At 45.1% G+C, this 12,209-nt stretch overlaps 1 protein-coding gene across 2 annotated transcripts; it reads left to right on the plus strand.

The window, feature by feature from the left end:
- The first annotated feature begins 1,172 nt into the window (after positions 1-1,172).
- On the plus strand, positions 1,173-10,488 carry LOC135397093 (ubiquitin-like protein 7). Of its 2 annotated transcripts, XM_064628429.1 has the most exons (10): positions 1,173-1,465; positions 1,730-1,831; positions 1,925-2,010; positions 2,164-2,245; positions 2,371-2,428; positions 2,514-2,691; positions 3,473-3,739; positions 5,505-5,582; positions 8,974-9,066; positions 9,478-9,565. In XM_064628429.1, the coding sequence occupies exons 1-9, from the start codon at positions 1,312-1,314 to the stop codon at positions 9,052-9,054; spliced, it is 1,086 nt and encodes a 361-aa protein (XP_064484499.1). In that variant the 5' UTR covers positions 1,173-1,311; the 3' UTR covers positions 9,055-9,066; positions 9,478-9,565. The 2 variants fall into 2 exon arrangements, with proteins under 2 accessions (XP_064484499.1, XP_064484498.1); XM_064628428.1 differs by lacking the exon at positions 8,974-9,066 and having other exon boundaries at positions 1,174-1,465; positions 9,478-10,488.
- The last annotated feature ends 1,721 nt before the right edge of the window (positions 10,489-12,209 follow it).

Raw genomic sequence — 12,209 nt, forward strand, 5'->3', positions numbered from 1 at the left:
GTGACGCCCATATCTGCTGCTTTTACGCCATTTTTTCTTTTCGTTTTTTGCCTTTCTGGAAGGTACTTTGGGCGATTGTTGCAAGATTTTTTTCTTGGGGGTGGGGGGGGGGGGGTGCTGGGGAAACCCATAACAATGGGTATCCGCGTCTCGATCTCTGACCGGTTGTCATGAAGGGATCACGCTAAGAACATTTGATGCGTTCTGAGCAAAATTTTTTGCCCTCAATTGTTCCTCACTCAACAACACTGTAGAAGGGAAAGTCCACGTGACAGGCGACTTCTATTTTCAGGTAATATATCACTTCTCCTGCGAATGCACTGCGGTTCCGAAAAAAAAAAAAAAAAAGGCACTGCAGAGGGATATCGGGCCATGAGAATCTTCCAGAAGAATGCCCAGAAGTGACTTTGCGGTCGACAAGAATCATTTAGGGAATTGTAACTTTGCTCTCTGTGGTATGTATTGTGTGCTTGTTCGTTTAAATACTTCGTGTCAAACAGAACGTTCGCTGAAACGCACAGTTAAAAAAAGAAAGAAAGAGTGTGATCAGTGTCAGCAAGGATTTAGGATTTTTTAGGATGTTTATTGCTTGGTTTTGTTTGATTTGATTTTAAGAAAAAATGAAATGGATATTCTATTTCTCATTCGGTGTATATATATATATATATATATATACATGCACAGTTACAATTTCTGCTAGGACAAGCCTGGACAAGAAAGGTAGCTGTGATAATGATCTTAAAATAGCATGAGCTGTCTGCAAATAAGGCTCGAGGTATAGTTCAGCGACTATCCAGTGCACGCGCCGTCTTGTGCGCAGAGTTTCTCAATTTTTCTTGGACCGAACCCATCCTTCGATCGTCGCAAGGTAAACAAGTGTTCTGAGCCAAAGTTCCGTTTAAGAACAGCAGTCGCTGCTCAGCTTGACAGTGATGAAAGATAAACCATGCGCACCCATATGAAAAAAAAAGAAAAGAAAAGTTGGATTTGACACCGTACACCGTACTGCTGCATAGTTTATTCGTGCCACTGCTGCGTTGTATTGCCAAAGATGCAAACAAGATGAGCCATATTATCTGGATACAAAATCCGGGTGTCGTTGGTGGCACGGAACAGGGAACAACCACGGTGAACACAACACAATGGTATGAGCCGGTGCTGCCATCTAGGCGCATTGCCCTTTGCGCACGGCCAAGGCCGTCTGTGTTTGTGTTTTCTCCGGCGGCGAGCATTTTGTGTGTCTGAATTTGCGTCGCGTTCTTGAGATTTCGCTATCTTATATATATAGGTCTTGCCCGAATTCCAAATACCATGGCGGACGAGTGCGCTATTTATGTGTCGTTCGTGCCGGAGACATCTGCAAAGTTCGAAAGGCACAAGCTGTCGTCTGTCAACTTGAAGGAGAAAGTGTTATCCCTGCAGACCAAAGTTGCCGAGATTTTTCAGAAGAAAAAGGAAGACTTACGTAAGAAACCCCCGCAACTTTACTATTTGTGTGTTATTTAATTGCGTTGTGACTGTGACGAAGGCTGTTAACTCCCGCGATGGCGTACTGTTGATTCATTCGGCAAATGTTGAAAAACAAACTACGCATATGTCGTCGGTAGGATGATATAGCGTTTTGACATTGCCTAATTGCTGGTTCGTGTCCTCGTTTTGAGTGCACATGTTTCGAAGAACAGCGACAAATGAACCTAAGCAACTACTTCATTTTCACTTGAACTTGCAGATTTAGTGTTCCTCGGCAGGAGCTTGAATGGAGATGACACCTTGGAAGACAGCGGTATTAAGAGCGGAATGACTGTTTTTGTTTATCCGCATCATGAACCAGGTTTGTTCAAACTGTTTTTCGTAACAAAAATGTCGGTCATGAAAGCATCGACCAAATGGTTACGCAATTATGAAACGTTCGCTTATATTTCAGAAAAGATCAACACGAATTTCAACATTACGGAAGATATGTTACTGGCATTTCGCACAGCAATAGCCAAGCCTGCATTCAGGAATGTAGTACGTTACATTTGCATACTGTTATTGAAATTAATTTTAGTGCATCCTGAGTAAATTTACTAAGTGTTTAGTAGCTGTACCAGCAAATGATTAACTGGTGTCTAGCAACACCGGAATATAAGCCCCGGTGAATTTATTGTAACATATTCGCAGCTTCAGAGCCTCACGAAAACGGAGGTCCTGGAAGGTGTCATGGCAGCTACACCTGCATTGGCAGACGATCCTATCGCAGTCGGTGAGTTGCAGTGTGCTGCCAATTGTTGTGATTGCCAACAGCTCATTCTTATTGAGTACTGTGACAAAGTCACGCTCCAGGAGAGATGGGAGGTTGACGGAACGTCTTTGTTGCATGTTGAAAAGGGTACCTGCAAGATCCGGAATTGATGATGCTCCTTGCCAGTCCTGCTCACCTAAAGAAGTAGGTGCTCTCCGTACCTTAGCACCTTTGCTTAGGTACCGAGCTGAGGTGTCTCGTGTTGCTGTAAACAAATTTGGAATTCCAGAATGGTGGAGAAACACCCGGCGTTGATTGAGGCCGCGACGCAGATCGCGGTATCTTTCCACGCGGAAGGGGCGTCAGGCGGACCCGCCGCCAACAACGGGATAGACCCCCCGCCGATTTCGTACTCGTTGGACGCTCTCAGTGATGACGACGACATGGGTGGGGCTGAAATGGAACAGGTGTGCAAATATCTTTCATGTGCAATGTTTGGTGAATCTTGTTTGAGGCATGTTGCATTATTACCGAATGTCATCCAGCATGCATCTTACTGGACCATAATATTTTAATTAATGGTTATGACACCGATGATGAAACAAACGAATGGATGTTCAGACTCCTGTTGGTGGTGTCAGCACATACTAAGCAAACTAAATCCGTGTATTAATGCAAACTCAGCATTTCGTGCAAAGCTATACGAAGTTTGCAACTACTGTGTAGTTTTTTCATAGTAAGATAAGGATTTAAAGAGATCAAAACATTCAAATAATTTATATTCCTTACTTATCTTATCTTATTCACTTGCGAGTGCTAGACTTTTCCCATTTTTGCTTGTTAGTTTTTTTTTCATAGTAGTAGATGGTTTCTATTAAACGGTTGACAGAAATTTGCAACAAGCCGGCTGCCTTGAGCTTGTCAGCGTACCTGTCTGATTTAGTTATCTCATTATGTATTACATTATGTGGTTAGTTGGATGGTGTGACTGATAGCAGAAGGCACATCCAACACTCAAGCACAATCCAACAATCTTATTCACCTCCCTGCACAGTATTGTAGGATATGTCACAATGGTTTTGATGTTGCTCATCCAGCCATGAGCACAGTGAACAGTTTTGAGCTCCAAAACATGTTACCTCTTTACCGAGTTATGCTGCTCACTTTCTTCTCACTGCGAGCATTAAGGCCCTTGAGTCCCTTCGACTTTGACACAATTTACAAACACTTAACACTTCTTGAACCCAGGGCATGGCAAGTGGGTCTGGGAGCCTATCTCCAAACCGGATCACCCCACAGCAGCTGGCTGCAGCCCTGGCGGCGGCTGCAACGGCAACTCCCGGGAGTCCGTCTTCATCTTCACCTCCCGCAACCACTGGCAGCCCGCGTGTGCCTCCGTCCCCTAGGCTTTGGGCGCCTCCCCCTACTCCCAGGAACCCAATCACGTCCGAGATGTTCAGCAACGCGATGCAGAGCGCGCTGGAGAGTTTTTCGGCAGGCCCTATGACATTGCAGGTGAGCAGCTTTGGATAGACTCTCGGATAATGTGGATAAAACCTGTAGCTGACACTGAAGTACAGTGGAATCTCTTTGAACGGAACAAGAAGGGACCAGGAAAATCTGTTCCGTTTATCGGAGGTTCTGTTTACTGAGTTGCCTTATTCCGCCTTTGCACAAATGATTGGTTCATTGATTGAGATATTCTGACAGCGGGCATGTCTTATTTACACTACCACGCGTTTTTCAAGTTCCTCCTTTTTCTTTGGGCTCCAAACCGTGACGCACTAAAGGCATCACGCAACTTTTCCATTTAATTTTCAAGAAGAATTCTTGTTAGCGTGCTTTTTGGCATTCCATACCAGTACCTCTACCAGTTGAAGCACGTGACAACTTACCCCACCTCATACGGGACAACTGACCCGTACGACACTCGCCGCGACTTTACCTCAAAAGCCGACTTAAATGTAGACGAAGAAAACAATGAAGAATGTCGAACTCACAAAGGTATGCTTGAGAATGGAAGACGTAGGAAGCATCCAAAATTTAGAGATTTATTACGAGCTTTGAGGCTTCAGGATGCTTCCTACGTCTTCCATTCCCAGTGGACTTAACTGCAGAACATGGAAATACATATTGGTCCATTTATCAGAAGTTCAATTTAAGCAAAGTACACAGATTTAATGAAATGCAACTTTATATCCAGATAATCAACTTCCACTACTGTAGGTAGCAAGGAGAAAAAGAACTAACAGCTGTTCTCTTCGCATGTTTCGATTTGTTTACATAATATATCTGTTTGGAAAAAATTTCATGCGCATCTCATTCGTCTACAATGACATTTAGCTTTCTGTTCTGTCGGGCAAACTGCGCATCCTCTTCCCGCGTCCAGGTTTCCGATATTACCTGTCTGTATCATGTGGCATCATCCACATCACCCTTCAATGCACGGCCTGCTATGGCGACAGCGTTGACTTTGGCATATCAAATTTCACGGTTTCTATTTTTGATTTGCTCTCGCGATCATGTCCCCAAATTATCCGCAACATTGACGCAAGCGAAACCCCTTCATGTGGCTGTTTCTTGACAGACTTCGTGAAAACACATATGGACGCGAGCTAAGCCTAACATTGTATGAGTGAGTGACTGATGGATTGGATTGCACTGGCTATGACTTCCGCCCGGGTTGTCAGACGTGAATGGTAATCTTCCAGGTTCGGCGGCATCTCGGTTACCCCACACTTTGTTCCGTTTGCCCGAAGTACGTAAAGCGGGTTGTTTCAATTATCCGAAGATTTCTATCATTGCATATATAGGAAACCAACCAAAGGTGGCCCTATTGTTCCGTTTATCCGTAATTTCCGTTTATCTGAGTTTTTGTTTAGTGGGAGTCCACTGTATTCTGCTGAAAATCTGTGAAAAGATTTCCGAAAGTTGAATAAACATTATGAACACCTGCATTCTTTAGAGCTTTAGTGTTCGTCGTGTGTTGTCGTGTGAAAACTCTCCCCAGTCTCCCCTACATGTAAATATTTGGTAGATTCGCAGCTTCATGATGTAACACATACATTAGTCATACATTATTAACCTTTTGTTGGTACTTCCGAGCGTGGCGTTCATGAAGTGGGGGAGGGGAGAAACCTAGCTCGCCCGGGTTGTTTCCCGCTGCAGAGATAGATGTGCTTTTTCTTTTGTGTGGTACGTGCTTATCATTCTTTTTCACGCTTTCCTGTCTCCGGGGCGCAGATTTATCTTGATTTTTATCTGTCTCCGTCGTTTACAGGTGCCACCTGCAAGTTCCGGAAATGTGGCAGCTGCACCTCCACCGGCAGAAGATACAGACCCTTCAGTCACATATCAGGTAATGTGATTGTCGCACGAGGAAACACATGAGAAAATGCATTTTGCTCAACATAAAGATCGACCAGTTTAATACGTTGCAAAATTTCCATCTATGCGAAGCATGCAGGTTCTCCTGATTCTGTATTAGCAGTAGAGCCTGAAGTTTTAGGGTTTTACCCGATTCTTCCCCGAACTTGCACCTCGAGTTGAAGGTTGACGCTTTAGGGTGAAACCCGATTTTTACCCGGCAAATTCCCTTCACTGGGACGTCTGTAGGAATGCAATAACTTACTTGTTTGGCAGCAAATGCAGTTACATCACAGTTTGTGCCAAACCGCTACAGTTACTTTGAGTAACTGAGCCCGATTTTCCCCCAAATTTTAGCGTACTGGAAGTTTTTTTCACCCGAATTCGCATGAATATAGTGCACATGTTTATTTACTTGATTACAGTAGAACCTCGCTATAGTGAACCCGCATGTAGTGAAGAAACGGATGTAGTGAAGGGAAATCTCGGTCCCGATTGAATGCCCATAGACGCCCATGTATTTGCAACCCGTTTATAATGAAGACTTTTCTGCCCGAGAACCGGGTATAGTGAAGAAAAGTCGGCCGAAAGTCCGAAATTTCCCCGAAAAAATTGCTCGTTCCGCCATCGCGGTCGAAAACGGAACTCACGTAGCGCCGCCGTGCTCCGGAAGTTGGGCGTGATCAATGACGTAGGATAAAAGGCGTGGTCATGAGTCATGACCCAACACCCAACCAGCCAGGCTCGCCATTTTGTTTTGTTTTGTCTTGTCAGACGTGCCGTGCATTGCGGTGCATTTTGAGCTAGTGTAGCGTTGCAAGCATGTCAAAGAGAAAAGTTCTCACCATCATCGAAAGACAGCAGCTGCTTCACGACGTGGACGCCGGAATACTGAAGCGCAAAGATATTGCGAAGAAATTTGAAATTTCTGAAGCGGCAGTGTCCGGCATAGTGAAGAAGAGAGCAGCTATCGAAGACGCTGTTGCAGGTGGGTGCAATGGAAAGAGGCGTAGATTGAGGGCATCCCCCTACGAGGACATTGACACGGCGGTGTTAAAGTGGTTTTGTCAGGCCCGCGCAATGAACATCCCCATGTGCGGCCCACTGATGAAAGAGAAGGCCTTAGAACTCGCGTTGAAGCTGGGACATGAAGACTTCAAAGCTTCGAACGGATGGTTTGAACGATTCAAATTACGCAATGGAATATCGTTCCACAGAATATGCGGTGAAGAAAATGCGGTTGACGACGCGACAGTCGCTGAGTGGAAAGAAATGCTTCCAACCATTTTGGAAGGATATGCACCAAAGGACGTTTTCAATTGTGATGAAACGGCAGTCTTCTATAAGCAGCTGCCAAACAAGACTTACAACCTGCAAGGTAGCAGAAGCGCTGGTGGAAAAGTCAGCAAAGACCGTGTCACGGTTCTGTTGTGCTGCAACGCGGATGGCAGCGAAAAGCTACCGGCCCTCGTGGTCGGCAGGTCCAAGAAACCGCGAGCTTTCAAGAACATAAAGTCCCTCCCCGTGCACTACAAGAGCTCAGCAAAAGCATGGATGACGTCGCAGATCTTCGTGGAATTTCTTCGTGCCTGGGACGTCAAGCTGCGGCTCAAGAACAGACACGTACTTCTGCTTCTCGATCGGTGCTCAGCACACCCTACAACTTTATCACCACCACTAGCAAACATAAAGCTGCAACTGTTACCAGCGAACACCACGAGTATGCTTCAACCACTAGACCAGGGAATTATTCGTTCAATGAAGGTTCATTTTCGGAGGAAGATGGTTCAGTACCTGCTCTTTCGTCTGGAGAACGTGGATTCTACAAAGCTGGCGACTGTTGACCTTCTCAAAGCCATGCACTACATCGCATCATCGTGGGACGCTGTGACCCAAGGGACCATTGCGGCATGCTTTTCGAAAGCGGGAGTAAACAATGATTGTGCAGCAGCACCTGTGTGTGATGTTACCATCAGTGATGACGAAGACTTTGTGCTGCTGGCCACACGACTGCAACTGGATGCGCCTTGTACATTTGGAGACTTTGTGGATATTGACAAGGAAGTGCCAACATCAGGTCTTTTGTCAGACAGTGAGATCTGTGAGGAGGTATTAGATGCCTCAGAAGCTGAGGGTGAGATGGAAGTGGAAGACAGTGAAGGGCCTCAAGAGCCCCCTAGTTACAATGAGGTTGTAGCAGCACTTGATGTGATTAGAAGAGCATTAAATGCTAAGGATGTTGGAGAGGATGAGTACAAAATGTTGGGCAGGATTGAAAGTTCCTTAACATTCTCCAGGCAAAATCTTGTGCAGACCACCTTACTGCAACATTTCAAATAGCTCCAAATGTATTCACTATCATGTGTTTTCGTGTAAATAAAGTGTGTGTATTGCATTACAACCAATATCTGCTGCTTACATGCATTCTGTGGGTCATACATGCCAGAAAAAAGTGAACTACTGATATAGTGAAGACCCTGATATAGTGAAGATATTTCATGGTCCGGACGACTTCACTATAAAGGGGTTCTACTGTATTACCCCCCCCCCCCCCTCAATTTAGAAAAAAATATTTCCCGGAAACTTCAGGCTCTATTTATTGGCGCCATGTGTCTTTCAGTTGCACCCAGTAAAGCCTGTTCTTACTCGACGCTTTGCATCACCATCGCCTTGTGTCAAACCAGAAAGAAACAGAAAACCGATCTCAGTAAAGTTCGATGCCTATCAGTATCGGGCAGGTGTAGGAGACCTTCGGTAGCGCAGTCGCCGACCGATAATTCAGACTCGAAAAATTGGGACATTCCAATTCGCTTCAAACATGCATTGCTTTTAGGATTTATACCGCTTCCCGAGTGCCAGAAATTTGGCGGAAGAATGTACCCCCCACTCCCAATATTTTGTACTGCTTCTACTACACAAAGGCAATGAAGGTCATCTGCCGTTCCCTACATGGCGCATGCGTCGAAAGAATGTCTGGAAGGTGGAGCTTATTTGCGCGTGACCAGAACCGAATGTTCTGCTTCGTGCACGTTAAAGAACTTATCTTTCATTCGACTTTTTAAGTATCGGAAGTACAGTGGACTCCTCTTAAACAGAACTCCAAGGGAATGGAACTATTGTTCCATTTATCGGAAGTTTCATTTAAGCAAAGTACACAGATTTCATGAAATGCAACATTATTTCAAGATAATCAACTTCCACTACTGCAGGTAGCAAGGAAAAAAAGAGTTAACAGCTGTTCACTTCGCATTTTTCGATTTGTTTACAAAATATATCTGCATGCCTGAGACCTGGAAAAAATTTCACGCACATCTCAATCATTTACAATGAGGTTTATATTTCTGTTCTGCCGAGTAAGCAGCGCATCCTCTTCCCGCGTCCAGATTTCCGACATTACCTGTCAGTATCCTGTGGCATCATCCACATCACCCTTCAATGCACGGCCTGCTATGACGACAGCGTGACAGGTCTTCATTGTATGTGAATCATAACATAGGTAGAGCCTGAAGTTTTAGGGTTTAACCCAACTATACCCCAAATTTGCACCCCGAACTGAAGGTTGCCTCTTTAGGGTGAAACCCGATTTTTAGCCGGCAAATTGCCCTCTCTGAGACGTCTGTAGGAATGCACACCAACGTGTTTGGCAGCAAATGCAGTTACATACACTGTTTGTACCAAACCAGTACAGTTAATTTGAGTAACTGAGCCCGATTTCTCCCCGAATTTAGCACAGTGAAAGTTTTTCCACCCTAAATTGCATGAATTTATGTTTATTTACCTGGCTTTTTACCCCTCGAATTCTGAAATAAAAATATTTCCCGAAAACTTCAGGCTCTAAACATAGGTAATAGGTGAACTGTGGAGAGAACAGTCTTTTCCTCACGCAGAGTCAGCTGCAGCAGCTCCGCGACATGGGAATCTCTGACAGCCCAGCCAGCCTCCGCGCTCTGCAGGCGACCGAGGGAGACGTCCAGGCCGCCCTCGAGCTGCTCTTTGGCGACTTCGGCGAAGGCAATTCCTCGGACGGGGCGCCGTAAACAAAGATTCCGTTACCGTCACCGTACATACTTCCCATCACCACAGGCCCTTACGGAGGAGGAAAGCGCACAGTTGAAAGACATAAGAGCCCTCTACTCATGTGATAATATGGAGATAGGGGTGGAGGAAATCTTTATTCTTGTCAGTGGGAACCAGGGTTTGTAGCAGAAGAGAATGGTGGTTTTACTTCTTACTCTATACAAGGTTATCATAATTTGTTTCGGATTCCACAGTATATATTAGACGCAAGTTTGTTTCGGTATTACGGCAGTGGGACAACTTTTGTTAGTGGAAATCTGGAACCTACCTCAGTTAAGTGCAAGTTTTCTCTTCGATAAAGATCTGCATAATGGAGGGGTGTCTTACAAACGGTTAGGTATACTCCGAAGCTGTATTGCACTAATGCCCCCTCTGCTCGGCAAAAGTTTGATAATTCGAGTGTCGTCAAAAACGTTTTCTCGACCAGATGAAGTCTCTATTTTTGATTGGTGGACGGTTGCAGCTTCTTCCACAGATGGTACGATAGGATAATATACTCTTCTTAGTTTGTTCCCAGTAACAAGCCCTAGCAGAGGTGTCTGGATTTGGGAAACTGAGCAATAAGTTATTTCGATGGTGTCCGGCATCTCTCTCTCTCTATCTCTCTAGTGCTTTTAGGTGGTTTGTTTCCAGTTGTGGAGCTGTCGGTGTATGTTCCCAGGCTGTTTTCGTCAGAGTGATATTTTGCAATTTCTCTGTCTTTAGTGCAGTCGAATCTTGCTGCCCCTCTCATTTTTCCCTCGACAGTGGTGGGAAACTCACCTGCTGTGTGAAAAAAAAAAAAAAAAAGTACAGTCAAATAAAGGATCTGTAACAAAGTTTGATTGAATTGGATTGGATATGAAAGAAATATATGTTACAAGAAAGAGAAAGAACTTGGGCCAGTTACATTCTTTGTTTGAAACTGGTAAATTGTAGAGTGCAGCGGCATAGCATGGGTTCTCAGTGCCACCGGGGCACCCCGAAGCAAGACACATAACAGGAATGATCCGAATTGCACCCCCCGAACAAGAATGCATCGGGTACTATCCCCCCCCATCCAGTAGAAAATGCTTTGTGTTTATGTGCTGCTTTCTCAGTGCACACAGTCGACTGCCGAAGCACACAGGATAGAATTTTACAACGGCGCGGTATACCGAGCCTCGCTTCGATCGCTTCCATCTCTGAGGCGCCCAGAAGACCGTTCCAGCAGTGCCCACTGTTAGAAAATTGAGATTTTTTCTAGTGATAAACAGTTGCACTGTTTCTATTTCGAAAATTGCACTCGGAAGTACCCCCCCCCCCCCCCCCACGCACACGTTACGCCATTGCTTCAGTGCCGTGCACACACAAAATGTGCACTTAACATGAATCAAAATGTCTTATTCGAGCATTGTTTGTAACTCTGCTCCATCGATCAAGCGTTCTATCCAGGGTGTAGAACCGAACTCGAACCGAAATTTTGAGGAGTCTGTTGAACACGAACCGGAGCAGAACTGGAAAAAATAATAGATGTAACCGGTTCGCACCAAAACGGTTCAGACATAAAATAAGTCAGCACAAGAATTCAAGTGCCTCTCAATCCCCGAATGAGGACCCATTGGTCTCCATATCATAGATTTTGCAAGTTTTCACCTAGCAGTCAAACGAGGACGTATAGTAAGTGTGCTTTGAGCGTCTTTTTTAACGCGTTGAAGTGCAGTCGTCCTTGTGAGCGCAGCTGCTAGCACCTCACGCACGCGCTGCGGCGTCTGCTCTTCAGAGAGGAGGCGCAACGCAGACGAATGAAGTAGGCCAGTTGTGTAGCTCTATAGGACGAATATGCGATTAAGAAAGCGCTCAACATTTCTCTTTACACGTGAACAGTAGAAATGAAACAAGTAAGAAACATGAGAAGTGGAGAAGGAGCGTACGCAGAATGGTGCGTGTTTGTTTGGTCGGGGTTTCAAAAGTAAATGTAGTTTTGCTTACTGGTAATGCAATTGTGTCGTGACACATAGCCTTTGTGTTGTGCATTAATTGGTACACTGCTGTGAGCTCGGGCAGAACAAGGCTGCTGACTTATTTTGGACATGCTTCAGTACGGTTTCAGATCGATTCACGCTGCGAATGCAGTGTGCCGGAAAGTACCGTCGTCTATGTAAAATGCAGTCCATCTTATTAGGCTTCCTATAAGCGTATCTTGCTGGCACTGTGCGTGAAAAAAAAAAAAAAAAAAAAAAAGATCTGGTGGACAAAGTAGCATGACTACACGCTTCATCAGCGTGGACAATATTTGCAAGTGTTCACCCATTTTTCCTTTCTCTCGCTAAAGGGGAGTACTTAGCCACGAAGAACGTCAATGCAGACGGCAGCAGTAAGCTGTTACCCACGCATTGCCTGATAAAAGCGGTTTTAGTTTACATATGAAGTGGAAGCGTTTCAACGGGTTCGATTTTTGGCGTGGCCAAGCCGGAACAGAACCGGAACGAAATCCAAGCAACGCGAACCCGAAACGTACCCGTATTTTTTGCGGTTCGACACCCTGGTTCTGTCTATCAGTAACCATGCAGCTGGCACAATG

The sequence above is a fragment of the Ornithodoros turicata genome, chromosome 6 (assembly GCF_037126465.1).
Source record: "Ornithodoros turicata isolate Travis chromosome 6, ASM3712646v1, whole genome shotgun sequence".
NCBI lineage: Eukaryota > Metazoa > Arthropoda > Arachnida > Ixodida > Argasidae > Ornithodoros > Ornithodoros turicata.

Bases quoted from the DNA above. Each gene is read 5' to 3' on its own strand.
- LOC135397093 (XM_064628428.1), top strand. From the start codon at position 1,312: ATGGCGGACGAGTGCGCTATTTATGTGTCGTTCGTGCCGGAGACATCT. The intron at 1,466-1,729 runs GTAAGAAACCCC...TTGAACTTGCAG, and splicing joins GAAGAAAAAGGAAGACTTAC to ATTTAGTGTTCCTCGGCAGG. The intron at 2,246-2,370 runs GTGAGTTGCAGT...CATGTTGAAAAG, and splicing joins AGACGATCCTATCGCAGTCG to GGTACCTGCAAGATCCGGAA.